The sequence below is a fragment of the Panthera leo genome, chromosome E3, assembly GCF_018350215.1.
Source record: "Panthera leo isolate Ple1 chromosome E3, P.leo_Ple1_pat1.1, whole genome shotgun sequence".
Taxonomy (NCBI): domain Eukaryota; kingdom Metazoa; phylum Chordata; class Mammalia; order Carnivora; family Felidae; genus Panthera; species Panthera leo.
In genome coordinates, this window is record NC_056694.1 from 25,129,137 (window position 1) to 25,155,660 (window position 26,524).

The 26,524-nt window shown below is 42.0% G+C and overlaps 1 protein-coding gene across 1 annotated transcript; it reads right to left on the reverse strand.

Moving 5' to 3' along the window:
• Nucleotides 1–5,679: 5,679 nt before the first annotated feature.
• LOC122209460 (transport and Golgi organization protein 1 homolog) lies at nucleotides 5,680–24,535 on the reverse strand. The gene is made up of 17 exons (XM_042921331.1): nucleotides 24,405–24,535; nucleotides 21,334–21,465; nucleotides 17,706–17,727; nucleotides 17,202–17,290; nucleotides 16,886–16,963; nucleotides 15,819–15,891; nucleotides 15,516–15,654; nucleotides 13,698–13,799; nucleotides 12,968–13,028; nucleotides 12,825–12,860; nucleotides 12,674–12,741; nucleotides 12,456–12,550; nucleotides 11,420–11,454; nucleotides 9,767–9,917; nucleotides 9,093–9,166; nucleotides 7,395–7,533; nucleotides 5,680–5,851 (listed from the first exon to the last, which is right to left on the reverse strand). The coding sequence occupies exons 1-17, from the start codon at nucleotides 24,465–24,467 to the stop codon at nucleotides 5,835–5,837; spliced, it is 1,374 nt and encodes a 457-aa protein (XP_042777265.1). The 5' UTR covers nucleotides 24,468–24,535; the 3' UTR covers nucleotides 5,680–5,834.
• Nucleotides 24,536–26,524: the final 1,989 nt, after the last annotated feature.

A 26,524-nucleotide genomic window follows, 5' to 3' on the forward strand; every position in this document is an offset into this window, starting at 1 on the left:
CACATGACAGCAGAAGACGTCAATGAAACAAGAAGCTCATAGTTTGAAAGAATAAACAAAATTGATGCACCTTTAGCCAGACTCATCCCCCTTCCCCTCAAAAGAGGACTCAACTAAAAGCAGAAATGAAAGAGGATAAATCATGACAGACATCACAGAAATATAAAGGATAACAGAATTTCATGAAAAATTATATGCCAACAAAATGGACAACCTAGAAGAAATGCATCAATTTCTAGAAACATCACATCTAAAAGTGAACCTGAAAGAAATAGAAAATTTGAACAGACTGATGAATAGCAATCCAATTCAACCAGTAATCAACAAACTCCCAAAAAACAAAAGGCCAGGATCAGATGGCTTCAGAGCTGAATCCTTTCAACCATTTAAAGAGTTAATACCTATTCTTAAAATATTCCAAACTATGACAGTGGAAGGCAAGTTTCCAAATTCATTCTATGATGCCATCATTACCCTGATACCAAGCCAGATAAAGATATTACAAAACAATAACAAAACAACAGGCCAATAGCTATGATGAACATAGATACAGTAATTGTCAAGAAAATATTTGTAACCCAAATCCAACAATGCATTTAAAAAGTCATTCACCTCAGGTGCTTGAGTGGCTCAGTCAGTTAAGCATCTGGCTCTTGGTTTGGGCTCAGGTCATGCTTTCACAGGTCTGGAGATCAAGCCCCTCGTTGGGCTCTGTGCTGAAAGAAAAATACCATATGACTTCGCTTCTACATGGAAGTTTGGAAGCAAAACAAAGAAACAAATTGGAGAGAAGCAGACAGACAAAAAACAGGCTCTTAAATATAGAGAGGAAACTGGTGCTTACCAGAGGTGGGTGTGGGGATGGGTGAAAAATAGGGGAAGGAGATTAAGAATAAACTTATGGTGAGGAGCAGGGAGTCATATAAGAATTGTTAAATCATTATATTATACACCTTGAAGAAAATATAACCCGATGTTAACTACATCGGGTTAAAAAATTAATACAATTGAATGTTAAAAATTAATATAAAATGGAAAGACTCTTACAGCAATAGAAGATAAAAGATTTAGTTTTATAATCTTGGAATAAAAAGTGATATACTTAGCTTATGAAATCATTAATAAATTGGAAAAATGGGACATTGTCATAAAATTGCTCATAAACAGATACATAATTGAGTAACTACGGCAGGCATATAAAAACTGTTTGCCATTCTTTCCCCCGAAATGGTTATTCCCTGGCATCTTTCTCAGAAAATAACCCTAATTTCACATGCAAAAATTCTACATTTATGAATTCAATATGCAAATCTTATAATTTTACATTTAGGATATAAATTTTTCTTTCAAATTCAATTATATGTGGGATTTTCTCATTTTTAAAACATCTAATATGCATACACATAAGATATCAAATGAAGAAATCAACTATAATGAAATGAAATCATACTGGTGCACAGAGATTCCATTTTTTATGGAACTACTCAAGGTGGGATGGTATTGTCAACTGGCTGGAAAAAGTTAACAGACACCTACAAAAACAAATCTTGAAGTTACAGAAAGCTGCATGCTCATCACAACGTCTGTCTTCTTTCTTACAGGGACAGAAAGGAGCCTTGAAACTATGTGTGGTGAATGTAAAACTCAGTCAGGTCTACGAATATCTGAATGAGAAATGAGCAAAACAGAAAAAAATTTTGAAAAGTGGAAATGTATCAAACAGGGGATATAAGCATCAATTTTACTAAAGACAAAATAACATCAGGCGTTTTCTTCTAAAACTGACTCACAGTGTTTGCTTAGTACAATCTTGCCTACACTGAGAAGTGGTCTTGCTACCTTCTTTGACCAGTAGTAGTCACAGGGGGATCCTGTGAATGAGCTTTTAGTAAAAACTGCTATCAATTTAAAAGTATTTCAGATTTGCATGAGTTTCTGAGAAATTAGAAAACATGCCAAATGTCAACTGAAAAGGAAATAAGGTAACGAGTATGTTTTTAAGGTATTATTGATGAGATTTCTTCCAATGAAGACAAGAAAGGATAATTGTAACAGATTCTGTTGCAGGAATAATACTGAATATTCAAAAAACGGGAGGTTCATGACACAATCTAAGTGTCAGGTTTTCAGTTGTTTTCAACGACTACAACATTGTTGGAAAAAACTCCCACTGAAAATTAATAAAAGCATGTATGATGTGGAGGGCACATTGTGCTTTTACCTCAGTCTCTGGTTCCAGCAGGACTCGGAAAGTGGGTCTCAGCTCATTCTTCTAGAAGGTCCTGAGAGTCAACATTTCCTGTCTTCACTACCCAACTGAATGCTGCTCCCATTCCTCCAAATTTGTGTCAGGATTTCTCCCCCCAAAACAAGCCTGAATCTGGAACAAACCAACCCCAGCATCCCTCACGTGGCATTGCAGGACCCCCTGATCCACGGATCCTTGACTGAAAAACATCTTGTTCAAATATCGGCAGGGAAAACGAGGAACAAACCATGGAACAGCCCAGAAAATGCAAGCGGCTGAGCAGCTCACTGACCATCAGGTGCCTCTGGGGAAGCTACCCAGCGCCGCTCCTCGATACTCACCCCACCACTGAGGAGACGCCAAGTTGCTGCGAAGCGTCCGGGGTCTCCCCGAGGCCGGCGGCGGAACCTGCTGGAAACCCAGCTCTGGCTCTTTGCTCACAGTCACAGGCACTGGGTCCTCAGAAGCAACGGGAACCTTTCCTGCTCTGAGCCGCCCAGGATCAGAAAAGCCTAATTGGGCGCCTTCTCCGGCCTTCGCTGAGCGCGCAAGGAACCGGCCCCTCCCTGTTCGCGGTGCGTGCGCGCCCTCTGCTGGCCTCCGTGGGAATTCCTGCAATGCTCAAGGCCATGGCCGCTCAGCTGAAAGTATTGAGGGTGCAGCTGGTCCAGTTAAGCCTGTTCTCCAGATTAGAATGGGTCTGAGTCACAGGGCCTGGGACCCAAAAAGAATCTTTTCCTTCTCCTGTTTAGTGAGTGAAGAACGAAACCGAATTTATTAATGTAATAATTTGTAACGCTTTAAGCAACATTCAAAGAAATACAGACTACAAATTTACACATGCTGAACTACAGGTAATTGTGTTTACCACCAAAATACTTGGGTTAAATAAAAGATTGCCACCTTTGAGAAAGAGATACAGCCTTCCAGCTATGGAATGAATATGTCATTGAGATACAAGGTACAGCCTATGGAATATAGTCAAGCCTATAATAAAGTGTTGCATGCTTTCACATGATAGCTACACTTGTGTAGGTATATGGAGAGCATAACGTATAGACACGGAATCACTATGATGTATACCTGAAACTAATACAACATGGTGTGCCCACTATATTTCAATAAAAAATTGACAATATTTTAAATTTTCCTTCATTAAAAAAATTATTTCTAATAAGAACATATGAAATTCCATTTATACCACATTCTCTAATGTCACCATCTTGACGTTGAGAGCTTATTTTTCAAGTTGTCAATAATATGTTTGATGACACAAATGTGACAAGGTCAGAATGCATACCTAGAGGGAGTTACGCATCTGTTATAAATTTCCTGCCTGTATATGGGTAATATTTTCAATGAAAGGTGCTTCAGGGATGAAGACAGACGAAATAATTTCCATGACACTCAGATAATTGTGCCTTCGAATAGTAAATGGCATCTCTTCACAATCAGAGGAAGGCTGGGTGAAGAAATAGGTTTCTCCTTTCATGTGAGAGAAGGCTGTGGTGGTTTAAACTGCTCGCTTACAATCCAGAATCCTGAGACCAGCAGTAGATGTAAGAATAGCAACCCCCTATCATGTTGCACATAAGTAGTGCTAGAAGGAGAATATGGACCTTATTCTCAAATACTTTTGGTTGAGATCAATAATCCATCTGTGCCAGTTCCAGGCTATAGGCTCTGGGGGCAGCACAATGCCTGACGCCTGGCTGTGGAACATAAGGAAGGTCATGCTGGAGCAGTGGGGAATGGAGCAGGGACTGGGGGAAGTGGCGGAGACAGATCACGGTTACCTCCCCATGGGGCACACTCTGGACTTTACCTGCTAATGAACTGCATGCTCTCCCTCAAGCCATTTCTCTCCATGACCGTTCCTGAGACTGGGCCCCAACACGCCAGGCAAAATGAGGGGGACCCATCTTCCCAGGGGCAATGGCCTCGACACAGCTTGCCCCAGTGAGGTTGGAGCCTTGAACTCAGGGAACTGTAATGCCCAGGTGTCCTACCCTTTCTGCCTCCAACCCTAAGAGCATCTTCGCAGAGCCCCTTTTGCGTGGCCTATAGCCCCCTCCGCACACTGTGACCAGCTCCGTCCTTTCCTCTGTGCTTCATTTCTGTCTTTGCTTCTCCCTACCCCTGTCTCCCTCTGTTTCTTTCTCTCACTCTCTAGGACTTGCCCAATTCCCCCACCACTCACTGTCTCTTTTCCTGCCTGTCTCTTTCTCTGCCTCTCCCCAGGCCTTGTGCCTTCTGTTCTGTGCAGCCCTGTCCAGGGATCAGGGCACCACATATCTGTGTCCCCCTCTCTCCTGTCGTGTTTTAAGCCCAGGCCCTGATCACAGTGGATGAAAATCCTCTTTACAGAAGCTGCTCATAATGATGTTTACTGCAGCATTGCTGTTCCCAGACACTCCCGGGAAGCATGTGGACAGCCAGACCTTGACCCCTTGGTGGCCCAGCCATGATCCCAACGATGCTGGAGGGCTGGTTACCTCCACAACCTGGGAGAAAGGAGGGCCCTGCAGGTGTCAGGGGCTCTGGAGAAGAATGCATGGCGTTTGAGGATCTGGAAAGAGCCAGATGCTTACAACCAACTCCTCCATGGTGGTGAGGAAGGAACGGGTATCATGTCATGGACCTCTGCCCTGCCCATCCCTCACTAAGGAAACAGTGGGAGGAGGGGAGCCTGGGTGGCTCAGTCAGTTAAGCGTCTGACGTCGGCTCAGATTTGATCTCGTGAGTCGTGAGTTTGAGCCTCTGGTCGGGTTCTGGGCTGACAGCTCAGCGCCTGGAGCCTGCTTTGGATTCTATGTCTCCCTCTCTCCCTCTCTGCCCCTCCCTTGCTTGTGCTCTGTATTTCTCTCTCGTTCAAAAAAATAAACAAACATTGCAAAAATTAGAAGAAAAAAAGAAAGCACTGGGAGCGATATGGGACATCATAAGACTCACCCCGAAAACTACTACCACTGGTCTACCTCAGCTCCCACCTGGATTAGTGCTACTGTGAGGTAGCTTGTAGGTGGGAAAAGTCCCCAACACCTGGATTAATGCAGGGTTTCCTCATTGTTCTACCAGAGACACTGCTGACCCCTCATCCATTTCTTGCAATCAGAAATCAGCCACTCCCTGGGGACTGATGGCTGTCTTGCTGATCACCACACACCACTGTGACTAGCAGGTGTCGTGTGCTTGTGAGTAGCTACTGAGGAGTGAACACAACCATCACCAGATCTACATGAAGGTTGTGTCCACCACCCCAGAAGGATCCAGGGGGACATGTGCAGTCAATACCAGTCAAATAATGACTTGTCTTCTGCCCCTATTACTGTAGATTCTACCTGTTTGTGACAGTGTATACAGGAGTCACACTGTGTGCATCGAAATAGAATGACCGTAGGTCCTCCTGGAAGCAGACACTGACACAGAGGCAGAACTATGATGGGTTTATTACAGGAAACGAGGACAGACAAAATGGAGGGGACAGGAATGGTCAGGGAAAGGATTCATTCAAATACGCGTATCAGACAACTTTTCTAAATATATCACATCGCCACAGCCTATTGGTCACAGTTTAGGGTCCTCTTCAAACTTCAAGTTGTCCTGAAAGGCAAAGAGATTTTGGGTTATAGCAATGGGATCTTCTGTTCTCCTCTATGCATTTTGTCCTTGAAAATATACCTTGGATGAACACTTAATTGTGTGGCTGCATCTGTGTGTCTACCGGTAATGGAAGATGATTGTCTTCAGGTCTTAGATATAGATCCCTGAATGCACACTTTCTCAGAGTTATCTTTTCCTCCTGTGTGAAGTAGGATCTGGATTCTAATAGGGAAAACACAGGGGTCTTTGCTGTATCTTCTGAAACAGGGATTGCCAATCTCTCAGCCTCAGGCAGTATACTCTTAGTTTAATGGAATTGAATGAACATCTCTTGATGAGCTTCTGTGTGGAAATACATTCATTTACACACTGAGGAGGGTGAGTGCCCACTCATCCCATTTATTTTATAAATTCCTTATGTGGTCGTCACCTCTTCATCATACTGATCTCAGAACCCAACCCTATCCCTGTTTCTCAGACAACAAAGCTGAGGTTCTGAGATGGCTCCCCTGGGAGCTGGTATTAGGGATGAGACAGCAGGAACACAGGCAAAGCCTCAGGATATTGTGAGGGAAGTTTCGGAGATGCAAACTTGCAGGCAGGGTGACGACAGCAGATGCAGGTGTGTGGTGACAGGAGTCCAGCAGGGGCGGCCTCTGGTCAACCCTGAATCCCCACTAAGAGTGACTCAGGCTGAAAGCCAAGGAAGACGCTCAGCTGATCTACAACCTGTCTTCACCTTTAGTCTCACTGAGACACACAAACTTAGGCATTTCCTAAGACCAAGTTTAATTTCCCAAACCTCCAGCACATTCTTGCATACGTGTCCAGACCTTTCAGAAAACCAAGGGAAATAACAAACTGTATTTAGATTATGAACTATGTGCACTGCGGTAAAGTTGACATTTTGGAGATGATGACCGCATTGTACACTGTGCTTGCACCCATGAAGCAGTTCTTTGCAGATCTCTTGCTGTCCTAAAGCTCCCTGCCCAGGCTGTGGGCCCTGCCAGGAATGGCTTCCAACTCCAACCTACTGTCCCCAACACCCTCTCCTCCACACCTCCTCAAACTCTGCTTACCTTCCACAACTTTCCTTCTATTCCTGTGTGATTCAAGTTTCCCCCATTCCTTCACTGGTGCTTCCATTATGGTGATCACAGGGTCTGTGTCATATAACGCATGTGCCCCATTTCACACAGGACACCTGAGGCACCTAAATTTAGGGGTGCACCTCATCCTTCACAGAACCCACAACATTGTGTCTGTAAAAAACACACCAGTACCTCTGATACCTCTGCCTTTGTGTAAACATCCTCTTTCTTTTTGACAAGAGAAACCTATAGCTTACCGCATTACAGGGAAATGACACAGCCCTTTGTATGTAAGTCCTGAGAAACTTGAGATATGGGAAAGTGTCCTCAGCCAGGTTTGCAGGTGGGTTGCCAAGACTCAGAACCATCATTACGTCATTCCCACCAAGTCTTTCATGAAGAAGATGCATGTGCTTTACCAGTCACTCATCCAGGTCAGGTCATCTTACCAAATGGAGTAGGTGGAGGAGCTGGTGGAGGAGGGGGAGGTGGCCCCCAGCCCTTGGCTGGTGATGAAGGGTGGTCCATGTGGTAGGGCCTGCAAGGCCATCCTGGGAAAGGACCAGGCCCTCTTGCATCCATAATGGCCTGCAGAACAGAAAAGAATGTGGTGTTCATAGGACAGAACAGAGCATCAACACCAGCAAAAAGTGGAAACCCAAAGAAGCAGTGCTCATCTCCGGCCAGCTTTCCCCCCACCAGGTTCCAAGAGGGCAGCATCAGCACCAGGGAGCCTCTATCCATACTTTGGCTTCCACTTACAGCTTTTGGGGTGGGTAATGGATGCTATGGGGATAAACTAGTGTCCTCACATGTCTGCAAATGTAGAACAGCAAAGGCTCTTGTCCTAGTGGATATATGGTGTGAATGCCAAATTAACAAAATAGCATATTCCCAATAGGAAGGCATCTGAGTCCAAGATCACCCGCCACCTCTCATCCCCCTCCACCACAGAGGCTGCTTATTTGTAAGTGAAGAACCTCTGAATGGGAAGGAATGACAATCCCGGGCTCCACACATGGAATCATAGCCCTCGTGGCTCAAAGCTCTGCCTCTAAGCCCCCGCCTGTGCCCAATCTGCTTCTCTCCCGACAATGGGGTCTTCTGCTCTCTAGAAGTGCTATCCACAGGCACAGAGACACATAGAGGGGTGGGGATCCTGAGGTCCTGAAAAACATCTGGATGCATATTCTTAGAGAACCATGCTACCTATCTATACATGTTAGTTAAGCTTAGCTAATTTATTTTAATTCAGAAGTACTTCTCAGTTTAAGTACAGTACAATTTGCAAGGTAATTGTGTTCTCTAGAAAAAATGAGCTGAAATTCTAAATAACAGAATTATCACAAATGCACATTTGTTTCTGCTGTGAATGCCCATGTTCCACCTGTAAGAGTGACCCAGGACACAAGAGAACCTGCTCATGGGAACACAAATAAAGGACACAGTGGGGAATTACAATGCAGGTAATTATGGATTTTCTCTTCTTCACCACTCATGTTCCAGTGCATGTTTTCTAGGACAAATATGTCACAAAAAGAGTTCAGAGTATTTATACCCAGGGCACACCTGAAGGGATTCTGGACAGCACATTCACAAAAAAAAAAAAAAAAAAAAAAAAAAAAAGGCTGAAGGGTGATGGGTATGAAATTTAGTTTGTCTAAGACCACTCTAAATGACACATACAAAAATATAAGTTGGAGTGAAGGCAGTTTGCATTTTCGAACCATAAGGATAACCTTAGATTTTGTGAACACGTTAATCCCCTAGACAGAAACAGGAAAGGAAGAAACAGCAAGAGCAATGATTCCACATTGAGGAGGTCCAGGGAATATGAGGCATGCCAGGAGACTTCCAGGTGGAGTGTGGGGTCATCCTACTTGGGTTATTTCCAGGAACACACTGGAAAAGTCCTAAGGTCCTCACCTCTAAATACGTTTGGCTTCTAAACTTACTATAAGGAGTTGAGAGGCAGAAAATAGAGAAGCCCATAGACACTTGGGTTAAGGTTATGCATTTGGAAAATAAGAAAAACAAGCAGATGTATCATACAACACACAAAACAGACACAGTGCCAGGAGAGAGCACTGAACAGAAAAATGAGAGTTTCCCAGAAGAGTTTTACTGAAAATGGCCACGGTGTTTACTGTATCCTTCTTGGCCCTTTTAGAGTCTGTGTTGTTCTCACTCACAGGAGCAACTTCTGGATCTGCAAAAGGCCCTAGAAGGGATGGAGGTTTATTCTGATTTGAGGAGATTGTGCAGAGATTAAAAAAACAAACCCTCCCCTCATTCCTCAAGCATCTTAAACTCTTTGGCCCAGTCAGATCCCAAGTCACATACAGAGGGTAGCCCCACATGCTTCAGGTGATCCCAAGGCAAAGGGGAGAACCACCCCTAAACCTTGATGAAGACCCATAAACGCCCTGGCTCAGGTGTTTTCATAACTCATCAAACAACTACGGATGGCTGGTGGCTCACCTGGACAGATACACATTAGGCTGAGCCTCATGCCTCCCATAGCCCAGCACATGGACTGTGTATAGCACACATCTGCTGAAGCCCTATGTCTGCTTTTGTGTCTACAGCCCCATTCCATCTCCACAAGAGACACCTGTACCAACACAGCGTGTGGGAAATGACACAAAGATGATATGTTGATCAAGAGAAACTCAAGGAATGTGGTTATGGCGGCAAACGCTTTTCCCTCGCATTGCAATGGTCTGTGGTACCACCTCTGCACCTTGTCCAAGACTCAACAACAACAACAATTAGATGAAGGTGCTTTGCAAGTCAAATCATACTGCTCAGATCATCTTACCACGCGGTGTAGGTAGAGAGGTCCGGGGTGGTCCCCAGGGCCACCAAGGTTCAGGAGGTGGACATGCCCTATAGCCCATGGGGGGACCTCTAGGGTAGGGTGTGCAGAATCTTCCAGTTAACAGAGGAGGTCCCCATGGATCCACGCTGCCCTGCAGAAGAGAAGTGACAGCTATGTGCATATAGCAGACAAGACAACCAATACCAAAAACAGCTGAAACCCACAGAAGAATATGTCAGCACCTGCCAACTTCTCAGCCACCAGGATCCAAGGGAGTAGCATCAGTACCTGAAAACCCCATCTCTCCCACTGGGTACCGCCTACAGCTTAGGCAAATAAATGCTGGAGGTTAAACTACGGTCACCACATGTCCCTGCCCATGGCTTAGAATGTAGAACAAAATGATCTCATTTTAGAGGAATCAAAGAAGTAATTCCAATCTAATGAAGTAGCATATTCCAGACAGTCAGACATCTATGTCCAGGATCACCCTGCATCCCTCCACTACAGTGACTATAGAAGCTCTGGTTTTGGCATATTCCAAACACACAAAAAAATTGAGTGCAAATAAACACCTGATTCTCTGCACACGAAATCACAGCTACTACTGGCGAAAAGTTCTTCCTGCCGGCTCCTTATTTTGTCCCCTCGGCTTCCCTCCCTACGAAAGGGGTCTTCCCTCTCTGGAACTGCTGTCAAAGGCCACAACACCACTGGGGAGTTGGGGACGCCTGGAGTCTTGCAGGGGAACTGAGAAAGTGTTTGCTGTGAGGAACATATTACTTATCAACGACTACTAAGCCCACATGTGTTTACCTGAATTCATAAGGAATTCTGATTTTGAGCACAGTACAAGACACAGAGTAATATATACCCTATGGAAAAAAAGAGGCTGAAATTCCTGTAACAGAATTAATGCAAATGTGTTTTGATTTTGGTGTAAATTTCCATGGATGTGTCATGAGTGATGGTATCAGCTCTAACGCTGATTGGAGACAAACAGAACCTGCTCCTATGAACACAACTGAAGGACCTCGTGTTCAGAATATTTTTACCTAAGATACATTTTAAAGGATTCCCAACAGTTCATTTACCAACAAAGACGTGAAGGTGGTGAAGGTGGTGAGTTATGACAATGACTTTGTGCATTCTAAGTTGTACAAGGCACACAATGTAAAGATAGAGGGAAGTCTTTCCGCATTTCCAATTAACAAATAGCTTTAACATGTTAATCACATGACCATTAAGAGGAAAACAACAACAACACTGATCCCACAGAGAGGAGGTATAGTAGTAGTCAACAAGCCTAGAGACTTTAGTATGGAGTGCAGTGTATCTCCCTGGTGTTATCTCCAGAACACATGAGAAAAGCCATAGGTCCCTCAACCTCTAAGTTCCTTTGGCTACTAACCGTTCCAGAAAACGATGACAGGCTGCAAAGAGAGGAGCCTGTAGACTCTTGGGTTAAGGCTGTGCATTTGGAAAACAGAAACAGGCAGACATATCACACAACACACAAGAAAAGGGAAAAGGCCATAGAGCCTGCTGTACTGCAAAAGAGGGTTTCCCAACAGACTTACAACTGAAAATGGCCCCAGCATTTACCTTGTCCTTTTCTGCATTTTTGGTAGAGTGTTTGTTGTTGTAACTTACCGGAGCGACACCAGCTTCTGGATCGGCTAAAGGCTCTAGAAGGGATGGAGGTTTATTCCGATTTTAATAGGCTGTGCAGAATTCAAACAAACACCACATTTTGTGACATCTTAAACTTTTCCCCACACTTCAGACCATGAGGAGAGGCAGAGAGTAACCCACAAAGCCTTAGGTGACCCCAAAGATAAAGGGAGATCCATCCCATCTTGTTAATGAAGAAACCATAGGGCCCTGGTTCGTGTTCTTCATAATTAGTCAAATAACTTGCAACAGGTCAGTTCAAATAGAAATCTGGAAAGCGTCACCAAAATAGCCATTTCTCAATGTACATTAGGGGTAATAACTCACCATCTCATTACAGATAAGAATAAAAATGAGAGTACTGATTGGGATAACATCAAAAAACCCTCCACAGAAGAGCATGGGTGTGTTTCTTCTGGCTCCAGGCGAATTGTTCAATCTTCCAGCTTATCTATAAGCTGCCTTCCACATGTGAGCAGGTATTATGTAACTATTTCCGAATAGAAATATACTTGACTGATATTATACTAATGAGAAAAGTAAAACTGTGGGAATTTAGCACTGAAGCTTCACACTTGCACTGATAGCATCAGGGGACTAAGCTATATGGAACCTGAACTTAGGAATGTAGGAAATATGGTTCAGAAAAAATAAGACAAAAATAAAGGAACATAAAAAATAGTAAATAAATGACCTTCTCCCCCCAAAAACTAAAATAAAATTGAGTCAAGGTAGGAAGAAGGAGGAGGCCTATGTGCCATGTGACATGATGGCATGTCACCCCTCCAGACTCATCTCTTTAGTTAGGGGATGCTGGAGGAGGCGGGAGGGTCTGCAGTTGGGGGAGGGGCATAAGCTCCACAAGTCACAGGGACAAGTGCCCCACTGCCTGGGGCACCCTCCTATCACCCCTTCAGACAACCTGATGTCCTTAGTGCTTGTGATTCTTTCCAGGCCCCAGGAACAGGCTGCACAGAAGGAATTAGGTTGCTGCCCATCACCATGTGCTCCTTACCTCTCCTTGGAGGGTTCTGGGTCTGTGGTCTTCCAGGCATTGGTTTCTGCCTCATGTATCCCTCAAGCAGCCTCTTTCCTTCCATCATGTCCAGTCTTGGATACAGAAAAAGAATGGACTTCCATAAGAGTTGCAACACCACGTCCTCTACAAGACACTAAACAGCACAACTGTCATCCCTCGACACACCATTAAAAACACATGTCAAGATCACCCACCTGTGTTTCAAGTGGGCCACCTCCCTCCTCTCCTCCGCCATCTCCCTCTCCCAGATCTGAGTCTTGATCTGGGGGAGAAAAACACATCCACCTTCAGTCATGCCAGACTGTGCACCAAAGAGACAGAGGAGGAAAAAAAGAAAACACTTACCCAGTTGTGCTGAGCATTCTCCTCATAAACTGCGATCTGAAAAAGCCAACACCGAAAAGCCCGTGTTTAGGGATTCCAAGGGCCACTACACTCACCAGCATGAGGTGCTAAGGGTTTAATACGTCACGCAGAATTCAAGTTACCTGGTGTCTGAAGGTGAGCTCTTTCTGTCGCAGCTGTTCTCGTGTTTGTTCAATTTGTTGCCTGTGAGTTACAATTGCTTTCGTCAAATAAGGCCTAATATTGCGCAGGATTTTAAATAATCTGCCCATGTTCCCATCAACTTCATATCTGTCTCCTAATACAATTTATCCTTACACATGAAACACTTTTCACATAATTATAAATGTACAGTAGGACCAAAGTGATTGTTCCATCCTTTCCTTACTCATTATTCCCTGCCTACAGAGTTCAGAGTTTGTAGAATTCCTTCCCATTTTCAATCTTTCATCATATGACAAGTGCCTTTCATCATAAAGCTCTATTCTCCTTTAACTTTGTACTCACCATGTTTCCCAGGGTTGCAAAGACCAAGGCCATCAAATGGCACTACCATGTTGATGGGTATGATTTCATCTTATAACAAACTGCTTTCCTATAGATTATGACATGTGACACCACCCCTCAGGAATGTTGGCATGGATGAAGTTTCCACATGGTCAGGCCAGCACTGGAGATGTGGAAATGTTTAGTAACTTAACTGTTTTACTCTTTCTAATAGTTATCTTTTTCTATCTGTTAATTCCCTATAGATATGTCCTCTGAATTTGCGTTTGTATACTTCGTTCGTGGAGTCCACCCATTGTACCAAGGTTCAAACTAAGAAATGAACAGGGGTTTCATGAGCCTCTGCTGATCAGTATCTGAACTCACTTGCACTTGTGTATTTCCTCTGTAGCTATTTTCAGATTTTCTTCTGCAGTTGCCATCTGATTCTTCACTGCAGCTAGTTCACAGTTCATCGTATCCAGCTTTCTAGGATGAGAAAGATATATACATAGTCCAGGAGCCAAGGTCCAGAAATTCTGCCTTTTAACTTCCCAGCTCTCTTGAAGGCCTAGATTCAAATATGCCTACACTGTCCTCCCATTGATGCACAGACTGACAACACAATCAGAGAAATGAAGACCCCATTTAAGGTTAAAGAAAAATCAACCCCTGTCTGCTGCCAAGTCACCTGCAATCAGAGCGGTCTTTCGAGTTCTCTGCTTCTACTCCTTCATCATAAAGTCATCAAATAACATTGCACTTTGTGCCTTCCTAGAGTTGGTCTTTTGTTCGAGATGGTGAAGGCTCATTTCAGTTCAACGTGAAAAACTATGCCTGACCGGCTATACCCATTAGGATGAAGCAGGGGATCATCATTGCCTTATACCTCCATGGGGCAATGCACTGAGTCTCAGTCCAAAAGTTGTACCCGGACACAGACACTCAGTATGGAAGATAGCCTTCCAGGATATGGTTTCACCAGCATTGCAAATCACTCCCACACAGGAGTTACAGGAGTGTAACCCCTGCCTCTTCCTTCAAAGATCCTGGTGGAGGAAAAGGCCAATCTTAAAGTGGCAGTATCTACTGAAATATAACATGATGTGAACTGTCCCACAGTCAGGCTGTTATCTCCAGGAAATAGATTTCAGACGGAAAACTATCAACTTCATGGAGTCAATCCAGTCTTTAACAAGACGGAGTTTATTGATAGTGAAGGCAGCAAAAGGCAATGCTTCAAAAGTCTGGTTTGCTGTGCTGCCCTCAGACTACTTAGTTCATGGTGTTGCTTTAAAGGGTTTCAACTTGGCACTGGATATACTCAAGAATCACATGCAAAACTGAAAGACTCTTAGAAAATGAGCAAAAGCACTAGACGGAGAAAGGCACATGCATTTCCTTCTGGCCTCTCAGGCAGTCCTTCAGCAAATGCTTTCTGGTCTGTGGCTGTCATGTAGTGGCTCTGTTGTGAGGGGGTAAAGATAGAGAGGTGGTCAGAGCTTACAAATTAACAAAAACAAGATGTAAGTGAGACAGAGAAGCCCCCACCCCAGGTGTGAGAAGGACTAACACAAAGCTGAGTCTCAGGGAAGAGAAGGAAGAGTTTACTTTTCAATGTGAATGAGGGACTTTAAGGTCCCTGATCTCCTCCTGAGAACAAAAGAAAATACTGGACAAAAGAGGAAACATGTGAGTGGTGCACCAAATTTGTAATGAACCCATGAGACACACTTCATGCAAATCTCACTTGCAGACTGGATGAAGGCATCCAGTACTGATGGCATCCCAAACCACTGTCCATTGTGTCTACAGCAAGATAATTCCATTTTTCCCATAGATATTTTTGACCCAAGTCTGGTGCTGAACAACGATGACCTAATTCCCGGCTGATAGGACAATGTGATGGGATTGAAACCTATAGGACAATGTAAATGGATCCAGAGGGAATCCAGGTATCAATGTGATTAATGCCTTCCCTCGTCCACCCTAGGTACATGACACAACAATGTGTGGCAAGCAGTAAGGACAGAAATGAAAATGCAGGTTCCAGAAAGCAAGGTAGGAAGGGCAGGCACAATTCTACTGAATGCATTTGGCAAAAATACTCTGGATCCAATTCTAAAAGAAATACATTTACCTATACTGGCCACCACATTCCTTCATACAACAGTACTTGGGACTCTTATCACATGAACATCTTACTTTTCTATAGCCACTTTTCTTTCTTCATAGCGTTCTTCCAGGATGCCTGCTTTCTCCTTCAACTGTCTGACTTTGGCTTCCTCGACTGCTTTCGCAGACCTCAATGCATTACACTTGTCCTCCAGGGCCTTTTTACTTTCTGTCAAAAAATGAACTTTATTTTTGTGTGTGCACACGACATGAGACTTGGTTTTGGGGTGACAGGAAAAGGGCAAGTACCACGAAGGCAGGAAGCTATTCCTTCCCTTCCCAAAGCAAACCCATTGCCACCATATGGGCATTTCTCCCCAACAGACAACATACCTTCCAGTTCACAGTTAGTGGACATCACGGCTCTCAGTTCTGGATCCTCAAATTGACCGTTTGCATCTTGTGACTTTAAGACAGATGTGAAAAAAAGACATTCAAGAAATAATGACCGCATAACAATGTGAGTGTACCTAACACAGCAGGACTATGCATGGCAACAAAGAAAGATCCCAAAGCATAAATATAACCATGAGAAGGCAAAGAACATGGAATATAGTTCAAGTCAAAGAGCTCACAAATGGCTTTCTTAGGGGAATATTCACACTGAACATTGTTCAGCATTAAGGGAGGAGGGCAGTATACAATTTGGCTATTGCCCTTCATCTCTCAACTGTCTTGGGGGATTTTCTCCATATCTTGGGAGGGCAGGGCTGAATGAGGTGGTAATTACCCAGCTATGAAAATAAAAGACACTTGCTAGTCCTTGAAATAGCAAAACTCCTCAGGGTGGTCCTAAGTGAAATTCCAGGTCCTTGTGAGGATGGAGGTTTGGCTCCCAGAGGCCCACCCTCTACTGTGGTAAACAGCAGAAGAATATGCTGTGCTCACCTCACCCAATGAATAAAAAGCCTCCAAAGCCAAGTTACAGTAAAACTCAGCAGCCAACTCATCACTTGTGGATTCTTGACATTCCTCTCTCTCTCTGATTGCAAGGTAGCAAGTGCACTTTGAAGGGTGTCATTTAAATTTTAAATCAAGTGCTCAACTTTTTTTGATGTGCTCCTTCAACAAAACATGTTGAATGAGCAATAATAATTCATTATTTTACTGGTGTTTTTAAGAATGCAATCCAGGCAAAGAAGGGATTCTTACTTTCTTTTTTTTTATTTTTATTTTTTAACGTTTATTCATCTTTGAGAGACAGAAAGAGACAGAACACGAGTGGGGAAGGGGCAGAGAGAGGGAGACACACACACACACAGAGAAGCAGGCTCAAGGCTCCCAGCTGTCAGCACAGAGCCCCACATAAGGCTCAAACTCAGGAACTGTGAGATCATGACCTGAGCCAAAGTCGGATTCTCAACTGACTGAGCCACCCGGGCACTCCATGGGATTCTTACTTTCAATTTAGGAGCTTCAGCAGAGTGAATGTTACTTCTTCTCTCAGCTTCTTGAAGACGTATCTTTGATTCATTGATCTACATATAAAACATATGAAAAAGGAATCAGAATTCAAAAATAGCATCATGGTAGATAAACCTATCTCTAAATGTGTGATTCCTTTCACTAATAAAGAGGTAGTTCTTTACATTTGTGAAGCTTGTCTTGAATTGGGAGTGTTTCTACAACACATGAACTAGGTCAGTAGGATGAACTACCAGAGGTGAAATAACTGAAATAAAATCACACAAAGAATATTTGAAAGGGCAATGCTACCTTCTGTTCCCAAATGGATATTGCTTCAGCCAGCTCTCTGTTTTCTTTCTTCACTGTGTTGATCTTTTCAGTTATTTGCTGTAAATTAACTAAAAAGAGATAAAACAATTTCTAAGGTTGTTACCAAACTGGTGACATCGAATAATCCCACTGTATTAGCAGCAGAGACACATTATCTGACATGTGGGTGTCAGTGGGCAAAGTACTCACTCCAAACCTCAGACTCATATCATCACTTGTTTCCTAACCATTTCTATGCAAAATTACACTCATCCTGTTCTCCTTCCTCCTATGATGTTTTCCTCCCCTGGTCTCTTAAGAGATGCCAAATCCTTCCACAGTGTCACTTAGCCTCCAAACAGGGAAGAGAAAGATTTTCAAGAGTTAACAAGTCAATTAGACATCAGAAGTTACCATATTTATCCCTAGTTAAAAAATTAAAACCCACATCAAACACCAGTACTGAAAAAAACTTACAAAGAATACTAAAACCTTAAATCTTACCTTGATATACTGGAGGCTCTATCTGAGAGAGGAAGAAACAAAATAAGTTTGAGGTCAAACATATTATTAGTAAAAACGTATTCTTTCTGATAAAATATTAAACGTAAACCAATGAAATTACAATGATCATTTTGTTCAGCATAATGAATTCATAATATTAAATATAAGCAAAAATTAGAATTTCATATTTAGTTCATGATTCCTTATAAACCATTTCTGATAAAAGCATAAAGATTCACGGCTTATTTTCACTAAAAAATAGATTTACATTCTATTCCATGAACATCAACGTATTCAATTTTGTCAGTGCATAATGCAGACAGTTTTAAAATTATATAAATAAAATATTTGTCTGATTTTTTTCTCTTGTAGTCAAACCCAATATCCACACTGAAATCCAGAACCTAGGATCATTTGAAAGTCCAAAAGAAAGAGAGAGAGAGAGAGACAGGGAGAGAGAAATAAAGAAAGAGACCCACGGTGGGGGGGGTGGGGAGAGATGGAGGGGAGGGAAGGGAAGGGAAGGGAAGGAGGAAGGAAGGGAAGAGGAAAGAAAAGGAAAACCTTTGTAGTAAGATATGCCTCTTTCATTCTCTAGAAAGCTTTCTGAAATCGTACAGAGTTGGCTGTTCTCTGAATCAATAAACAATTACAACATGTCAGGTGCTATGATTTTCCTAGATCACTAAAAACAGAGGGTCTTCCAAAAACAAAAGCCATCAAATGAGAAAGAGAGTGGAACATGACTAGAGAAGCAGCACAGGCAACAAAAGAAAAGATGGCTAACATTTCAAAAAAAAAAAAAAAAGGAAAAAGTGCTCCCCATAAGAAGGTATAAGAAAAACAAAAGGAACTTCACTCGTGTAGAGGCAGTGGTCTGAGGCAAGGGTTAAAAGCTTCCATACCTCCTTCTGGAAACGTGAACAAAAGCGAGATCACAGGTATTAGGGAGTAATGGTTGTCTGGGCAAAATTAGAAGTAATAATTTAAAGCCTGACTGCACAAGTATTTCTGTTTCCTAGGAGCCCTAAAAGAATGTCAACCATGGAAAACCATCCTGTGATGGTCTTGTGTCCACTGAAAAGTAACAACCACAAGATAATGACTGTGGGACTAAAGGATGCTTCCCCACTCCCAGCCCCTCACTCTTTGGAAAAGTGCCTTTATAAGCCTGGCACACTACCCCTTTAGGGAGCGATATGCCTCTTTCTTGTTGGCACCATTGTATACGAGCTATCTCTAATAAACTCTACCTGCTTTGTTTCCCTTGAGTTCAGTGTTCATTCCTAGGACACTGAGACTCAAGAACCTGGTCTTGGGGATCCAATAACACCCAGACCCGAGTTATCCCCTGGTGAATTATAGCTCAGTAAAATCTAGGCCAGACTCTACTTTCACAAAAGGTAAAGACACATTTTCCTGACTTCTAGAATGCCTATCCCTACTCAAAAGTTTTAAATGGGGCTGAAGCTAGCCCCAACATCTTGCCAGGATATTGGAATATCAATGTGTTATCAAAAAGCAAGTCATAATAATGTTGTTATAGGAAAGTGTATCTATGGAGGGCAAATAGAAAACCATGGATAGTCTTTAACATCACATGTTTCCTTTCCTAAGCAGGGGAAATGGAAACAGAGATGGACTTACAAATACATAATATTTATACTTTCTTTATGAGGGGAAAGATTTCTAAATTGGCAGGAAAGAGGAAAAATAGCCATTTAGACATAAACTCATGGTATTCTGTTCTTCCTTAGAAGGCCTGCCCTCAAGAGAAACTATTTCTCCAAAACCTAATGGGGGTTTCCCTAAACACAAGCAATGCAGATGAAGGGAAATACTCAACTACAGTGCTCTTCCTCCTTCCTGTCTCACAGGGGAGTAAGCTCAGCCTAAAACCTAGCCAGGTAAAGACAAAACTTCACACTCAAGGCCTATTCACCTCAGTTTCTTTAAATAAGGATGTGACTCCCAGCTCTCAAAAACACTTACAAGGTACCCTAAAAGGAAAAGCCACATATTTTGAACACACAATGCAAACATTAGACTCATATTTCCTATGGCAGAGATGTTGGGATAATCAGGCTGGGAATTTACAACTGCTCTGATTAATAGGAGAATAACTCTAATGGGAAAAGTGGTCAGTATGCAAGAAGAGGTGGTGAGTGTGAGCACAGAGATGATAACTCTAGGATCCAAGAGATTTTGGTTCTAGAAATCAAAAACACCATAACAGAAATAAGAAATGCCTTTGTGGATATATTAACACACACAACATAGCTGAGGAAAGACTCAACAAGCAGAAGGAAATATCGAGTAGAAACATCTGAAACAGAAACACAAAGAAAATAATTAAAAATACAACACAGAACATCCAAGACCAGTGGGACAATTACAAAAGGTGTAACATACACAAAATGGGAATACCTGGAGAAGAAGTGAAAAGAAGACACATTTGAAGTGAAAATGACCATGAGAATTTTCCAAAATTAATGATAGTCGCAAACCACAGATCCAGGAAACTAAAAGAATTCCAAGCAGGATAAATACCCACCCCCCCCCAAAAAAAAACCCACCACAACAACTACAACAAAAAACTACCCCTAGACATATAGAATTCAATCTACAGAAAACTGAAAACAAACAATTTGGAAGAAGGTAAGGGGAAGTGTTGAGGGCTGGAGTTACAGGGAGAAGGGAGAAATAACACCGTACCCAAGGGGAACCAGGAAAAAAAAAATACTCAGAATTCAGAAACCATGCAATCAAGAAGAATGAAATGTTTATAGTGTTTAAAGAAAAGAACCCATCACCGAGAATTCTGTGGCTACTGAAATTATCTTTCAAAACATTCTACAAAGTAAGGAAAATTATCGGACATACTGAGGTCAATAATAAAGGCTTAATTCTCCAGGGAAACATAATCCTTAATGTGCATGCATTAACAACAGAGTGTCAAAATACATGAGGCAAAAACTGATACAACTGCTAGGAGAAACAGACATACACATTATTATGGCTGAAAGAATTCAATACCCTCTATCAGTCATTGACAGTTTGAGCACACAGACATTCAAATTTAAGAACACAGTTGGACTGAACTGCATCATCAGTCACCTGGATGGCATTACCATCTGTAGAACACTTCAACAATAGACAACTACACATTCTTCTCAAACTCACATAGAACATTCACTGACATGGACCATATTCAGGGTCAGAAAATACATCTTAACTTAAAGTCAACAAAATCATAGACAATATGTTCTCAGAACACAAATGCAAGCTAGACATCAATAACAGAAAGACTGGTGGAAAACTACAAAAAAATATTAGAGATATTCTAAGAGAAGATATAGAATAGAGATAGAATAGAGATATTGTAAAAGAAGTGGGTTAAAGAAGACAATTCACAGAATTTTAAAAATATTTCCATCTACATGATAATGAACATTGGAATTATTACAATTTGTGGCTGCAATGAACGCAGTGCTTAAAGGAAAATTTGAAATACTGAATGCATACAAAAGGTCTAGTTAAAAATTTGTGCTTACCAAAAAAAAAAAAAAAAAAATTTCTGCTTACTGATGATTACAAGCCTATCTATAAGGTACTTTAGTATACTCACAGCAAGGACAACTCTCCAGAGGTAAACCAGACATGCACAAATTGCAAGGGTGGCAGTAATAATGGTAAGCTTCCACAGAATCCCAAATACACGAGAGCCAAAAGGGAAACGGCCAGCCACAATATGGACAAGCTGAAATAATATTTGAGACAATGAGGAATATCAAAGACATTTATAATATCTGTTACAAAGAATCATCTTTATAAACCTTCAACCAGCCTCCAGGAGGTGATAAGCACATCTCTCAAATGCCTCCTCATGAAGGACAGGGCGAACACAGGGCTTACAAAGGAGCAGGGGCAAACTTGTGGGAGTGATGACTGTGTTTACTTACTATGGCGATGGTTTCATTGCTTCTTATCTATATCACATATCAACAAACTGCAATCTTTACAAAGGTCTTGTTATTATACATAAGTTATACCACACTGCAGCTGTTGGGAAAATCTAATAGGCCATCTTAGAAATTTTATAGTGCTGACAAACACACTGGAACAATTTTTAAATAGTTAGCAGAACTTAAGAATTTATCAGCCAACTTAAAATTGAAAAAAAAAACAAAATTAAAAAAAATAAACACAAACTTTTAGTAGACAAGAAGTAAATGACCTCTGTTGTACATTCGTGAAGTACCTGGATAAAATACTTTGGAACATTTCCAAAAATACACCAAAGTTTATAGAAGGATGGGAGGAAGTAACAATGAAAATGTACTAGAGGTTCAAAGGAGATTGTTATAGAGCCAGATGTTTACAGATATGGATATGACTGAGAGAGATGGGAAGCTGTTATTATAATAATATGGGATTATTCCAGCAAAAATAAATTCTACATTACTGTTTAGTTTCTAAAAACACGGAGGTTTTCTTTTTCTAATGTTTATTTTTGAAAGAGAAAAAGAGTGGGGGAGGAACAGAGAGAGAAGGAGGCAGAGAATCCAAAGCAGTCTCCACGGTGTTAGCACACAGCCTGATGCTGGGCTCAAACTCACAAACTATGAGATCATGACCTGAGCCAGAATGAAGAGTTAGATGCTCAACTGACTGAGCTATCCAGGTGCCTCATGAGATTTTACTTTCAAGGTTTACTTTGAATCTGAATCACAGCTCAGGTTGTCAGATTTCTGAAGTAAATAAAGATTGGCATAATCAGGTGATCTTGTCTATTTTGATGAAATCTATGAGATTTTAAGTTATTTGAACACACATCTCCAAATAGCCAATACAATAAAGTCAAGTTCCTATTTCATAGTGTTGAACCTAAATCAATCAATAGCTACTATGAAAATTACTTTCTAAAAGAATACAAAAGTCCTGAATATGCTCACCAAAACAACAGGACACATATCATTTTACTAAAACTAGGCTTACCAGTATTTAGGAGAAAATACACTCACAATGCAATTCATACTAATTCACATACCAAACTTTAATTTTGTGCCAATAAATCTCTCTAGAAAGCAGCCTCCAAAATGTGTACCATTTGTATCTTCAGCTCTCAGAACTGAGGTCACTAAAATGTGTGCTGGTGGGAAATGTACACTGTCTTTGAGTGGCCACTGTCTAAAAGAAAGCAGGAGCTGTCCGCTCAATGATTGATCATGGGGATCAAATGCACCACAGACAGAGCCCATCTTGACACGAATGGTAAACATGCTAAGTCCTGGGCACTCTTGATACCTCTGGCAGCTATATGGAAGCTGATATCAGTAGTTAATCTTAACTAGATTAGATCCAATGGGGTCAATAACGCCAGGGTCTCACAGACGGCCATGACTAGGTGGAGGTGGGAGATGCAAGACAAGTTAGTTTATGGACGAATTCAGAGATGAGGGAGGGAGAGAGAGCTGAACTGATCTGTGAGATACATTCTAGGTAGAGGGGGGAATTTCCAATAAACAGAACCAAGAAATTTCCTCCTTCATAGACTCAAAAGAAATAGAATAGATTCTGTTTTGACTGGAGGTATTCATGTAGGAGGATTCTGCCTCAATTTAGGTTGTTCCTGACTTGGGACTTTGTAGATCCCTCTCTAAGAATCTGGTGCGTGCTAATCTAAAGAAATCTACTTCTCTCTATGGGTGTTCCCTGTCTCTCTGTCTCAGGCTCCTGGGAGTACAGGTTTTTCTTTTTAATGATAGAATGAAACATTCACACTGGGAACCAGGTATTTCTTTATAGTTGGACAATCGTAAGGACATTCGAGACCTTTTTTGGTTTGAGTACCTCGACACTCTGCACATATTTGGCTAAAGAAAGGACAAGAATTCATTCACTTCCTGATCACTTCACTCATAGTGATTGTCCTATTATAAATGTCCAAGCAGGGTGAGGCCACTTCATTGATGTTGAGCTCTAATCAACCTGTTTGAACACACAATTCTTGGCAGCAGCCTCCAAGACCAGAGGGAGAGGGCTGATTCACAAGATCCTAAAAGCGAACAAACCAGAAAGCACAGAGCACAAAGGACATTTCACTTTTTAACTCTCTAGTACCAACACCAATGCTTCAGATACCACTGTTCCCAGGGCTACCAAACTTCACAAATATGAACAATGCGCTGATAGGAAAACAAACTACATATAAGATGGACTGTAAACTTACAAAGCTTGGAGCAGGATCTTGACAGGACTTCCAGGAGCCAGTCTAACACTATGAAATACTGTTAATACTATTAAATAGTGCCTATTAAATGTTTCTGACATTTTTAGAAACAGTTTTAATGAGGTATAATTCAAACATCATACAGGCCCCTTATTTAAGACAAAGATCTCAGTGGCTTTTAGGATCTTCACAGGTCCTTCTTTCTTGACACTATGAAGCTCAGGTTTCCATCCTGTCAATGCTACTCTTTTTGTACCAAGAGGCCCAGACAGGATCCACAACTTGATGTGGACAGTTGTGGCCAGAACAAGCTGGTCAAGAAACCTTGGCCCTGAGGTCCTCGGTTTTCACAAAGAACCGAGTTCTCATCAAGGATTCTATGAAAAAGCTGTTTTTTAACCACAGTCGGGAAAAATAAATAAATAAATAAATAAGGAAGAAACCACTGATATAGGATGTGTACTCACATTCGTGTTTGGGAAACCGGGATACCCAAGTAAGAAGATACAGAAAAACAGCGTCTGAACCATTATGTCCTAGTCCTTTCAGGGGGAGCTGGGGCGCCAGAGAGGAGGTGCAGATGGAGGTGGAGAGGAGGTGGGGGTGGGAGGGGAAGGGAGGGGGTGGGAAAGGGGGCGGAGTGGTAACTGAGGTTGGGGTTGGATTTAAATAGGGGTGGGATTGGGGAGGGGGGTGTGTCAGGAGTAGAAAGGAGTCAGGGACAGTACCAGGAATGATCAAGTACACGAGGGGAGGGAGGAGGGTTAGAAAGGTTAGTAGGTCAACAGATCAGTAAATCACTAGGTGAGAAAGACACAAGTAACCGGTTAAGTAAACTGTCAGGAAAAGATGGAGCAGAGAAAGATCCCTCTCCGTCCAGGTCTTCACCTGTTTGAGCGTTGCCATAGCAATCCGGATGCTGTATACCCTCTCTCCACCAATCAGAGGCCTGAGCCCCTGATAGATCACAATGGACATCCCGTGTGACCGCATTTTTCAAAAGCCCCTGCCCATTATGTACGTTTTCGGGGACATGTGTGTCCATATGGGAGTGTCTATGTATATCTGGGTTTTGTATGTGTGTATACTAGTTATGCATGTGAATTTGCTGCCCCTTTGGGTCTTCCTGATTGTATCTGTGTGTGTGCGTGTGTGTGTGTGTGCGTGTGTGTGTGTGTTTTCCTCAGGGTGTCATTGGCCATGTCTGCAGTGTGGGTCTGTGTGTGGGTCTGTCCGTAAGCCTCATACCTGAGTTCCCAGGTGAGGCTGGTGTGAATCTGTGCTTGTGGTGTGTGTTTATTTCCCTGTGAGTGTGGGTGTCTATGAACCTCAGAAATGAGCTGCCACAGAGGGGACTCCCCAGAGGTGACCCCCAGAGATGGGTGGATATGAGACAATCTATCTCTTCAATAGATACAGTTGGGAAAACTGTATATCCATGTGCAAAAGAATGAAAGTGAACCCTTCCCTTACACGATACACAACAATCTACTTAAAATGGCTTAAAGACTTAAATGTAAAACTGAAACCATCACACTTCTAGAAAAAACAAAAGAGGAAATTTGACACCAAAAGCATAAGCAACAAAAGGAAAAATGAACAATTGGGACCACATGGAACTAAAAAGCACAGGAAAGGAAAGGGAAGGAAAGCATCAACAAAATAAAAAAGCAACCTACAGAATGGAAGAATATATTTGCAGACCATGTCCAAGAAAGGGTTAATATCCAAACTATATAAGGAGTTCATGTGAATAGTTTAATCTTAAAAATAAAACTGCCAGTTATGTTACCAGAAAAAAAAAAATTGGCTTATTCAGCAATCGCAGAGAACTGCCACTCGGGACAAATAAGCTATCGCAAGTCTGGAGAACAAAGGAGAGGAACACTTTTATAGACAAAGGGAGAAGTCAGGAGGGCTATGGTATATTAAAAGTCATTGGAGTAAACTAGGAGATCCAAGTAGAGTGGCTTTTCATTGCTTAAGTTGTGACAGTCTCTCATTGGCTGGGCTGTCATCAGGGAAGAAGAAAGACCTTTCTTCCTCTTGCTAGGGTAGGAAAGCAGTAGCTGAAGTAGTATCAGTTTACAAGGTGTGTCTCCTTCTGGTGGGTCTGCAATAAATGATACGTAGTAGAGCCTCTGAGCTTCCCCTTCTGGCCCCCTGACTCCATTTTATTTTATTTTTTCTCTAAGTTTTTATTTTCTTTCCATTCGTTTCAAGTATACAATATAGTAATTCAACACTTCCATTTTAAATAAAGTTTCCTTTTATACTTTTCACAAACTCAATAGCAAAGAAACCATATAACATGGTTAAAAAGTGGGCAAGGACACGAATAGACATTTTTCCAAAGAAGAGTACAAAAGGCTAACAGGTATATGAAAAGACGCTCAACATCACTAATTATCAGGGAAATGCAAACCAAAACCACAATGAGCTATTACTTCACACCTGTTTATTAGGATGGTTATTCTCCAAAAGTCAAGAGATAACAAATGTGGGCAAGGATGTGGAGGAAAATCGAACCCTTGAGCACTATTGTCGGGAATATAAATTGGTACAGCCATTATGGAAAACAGTTTGG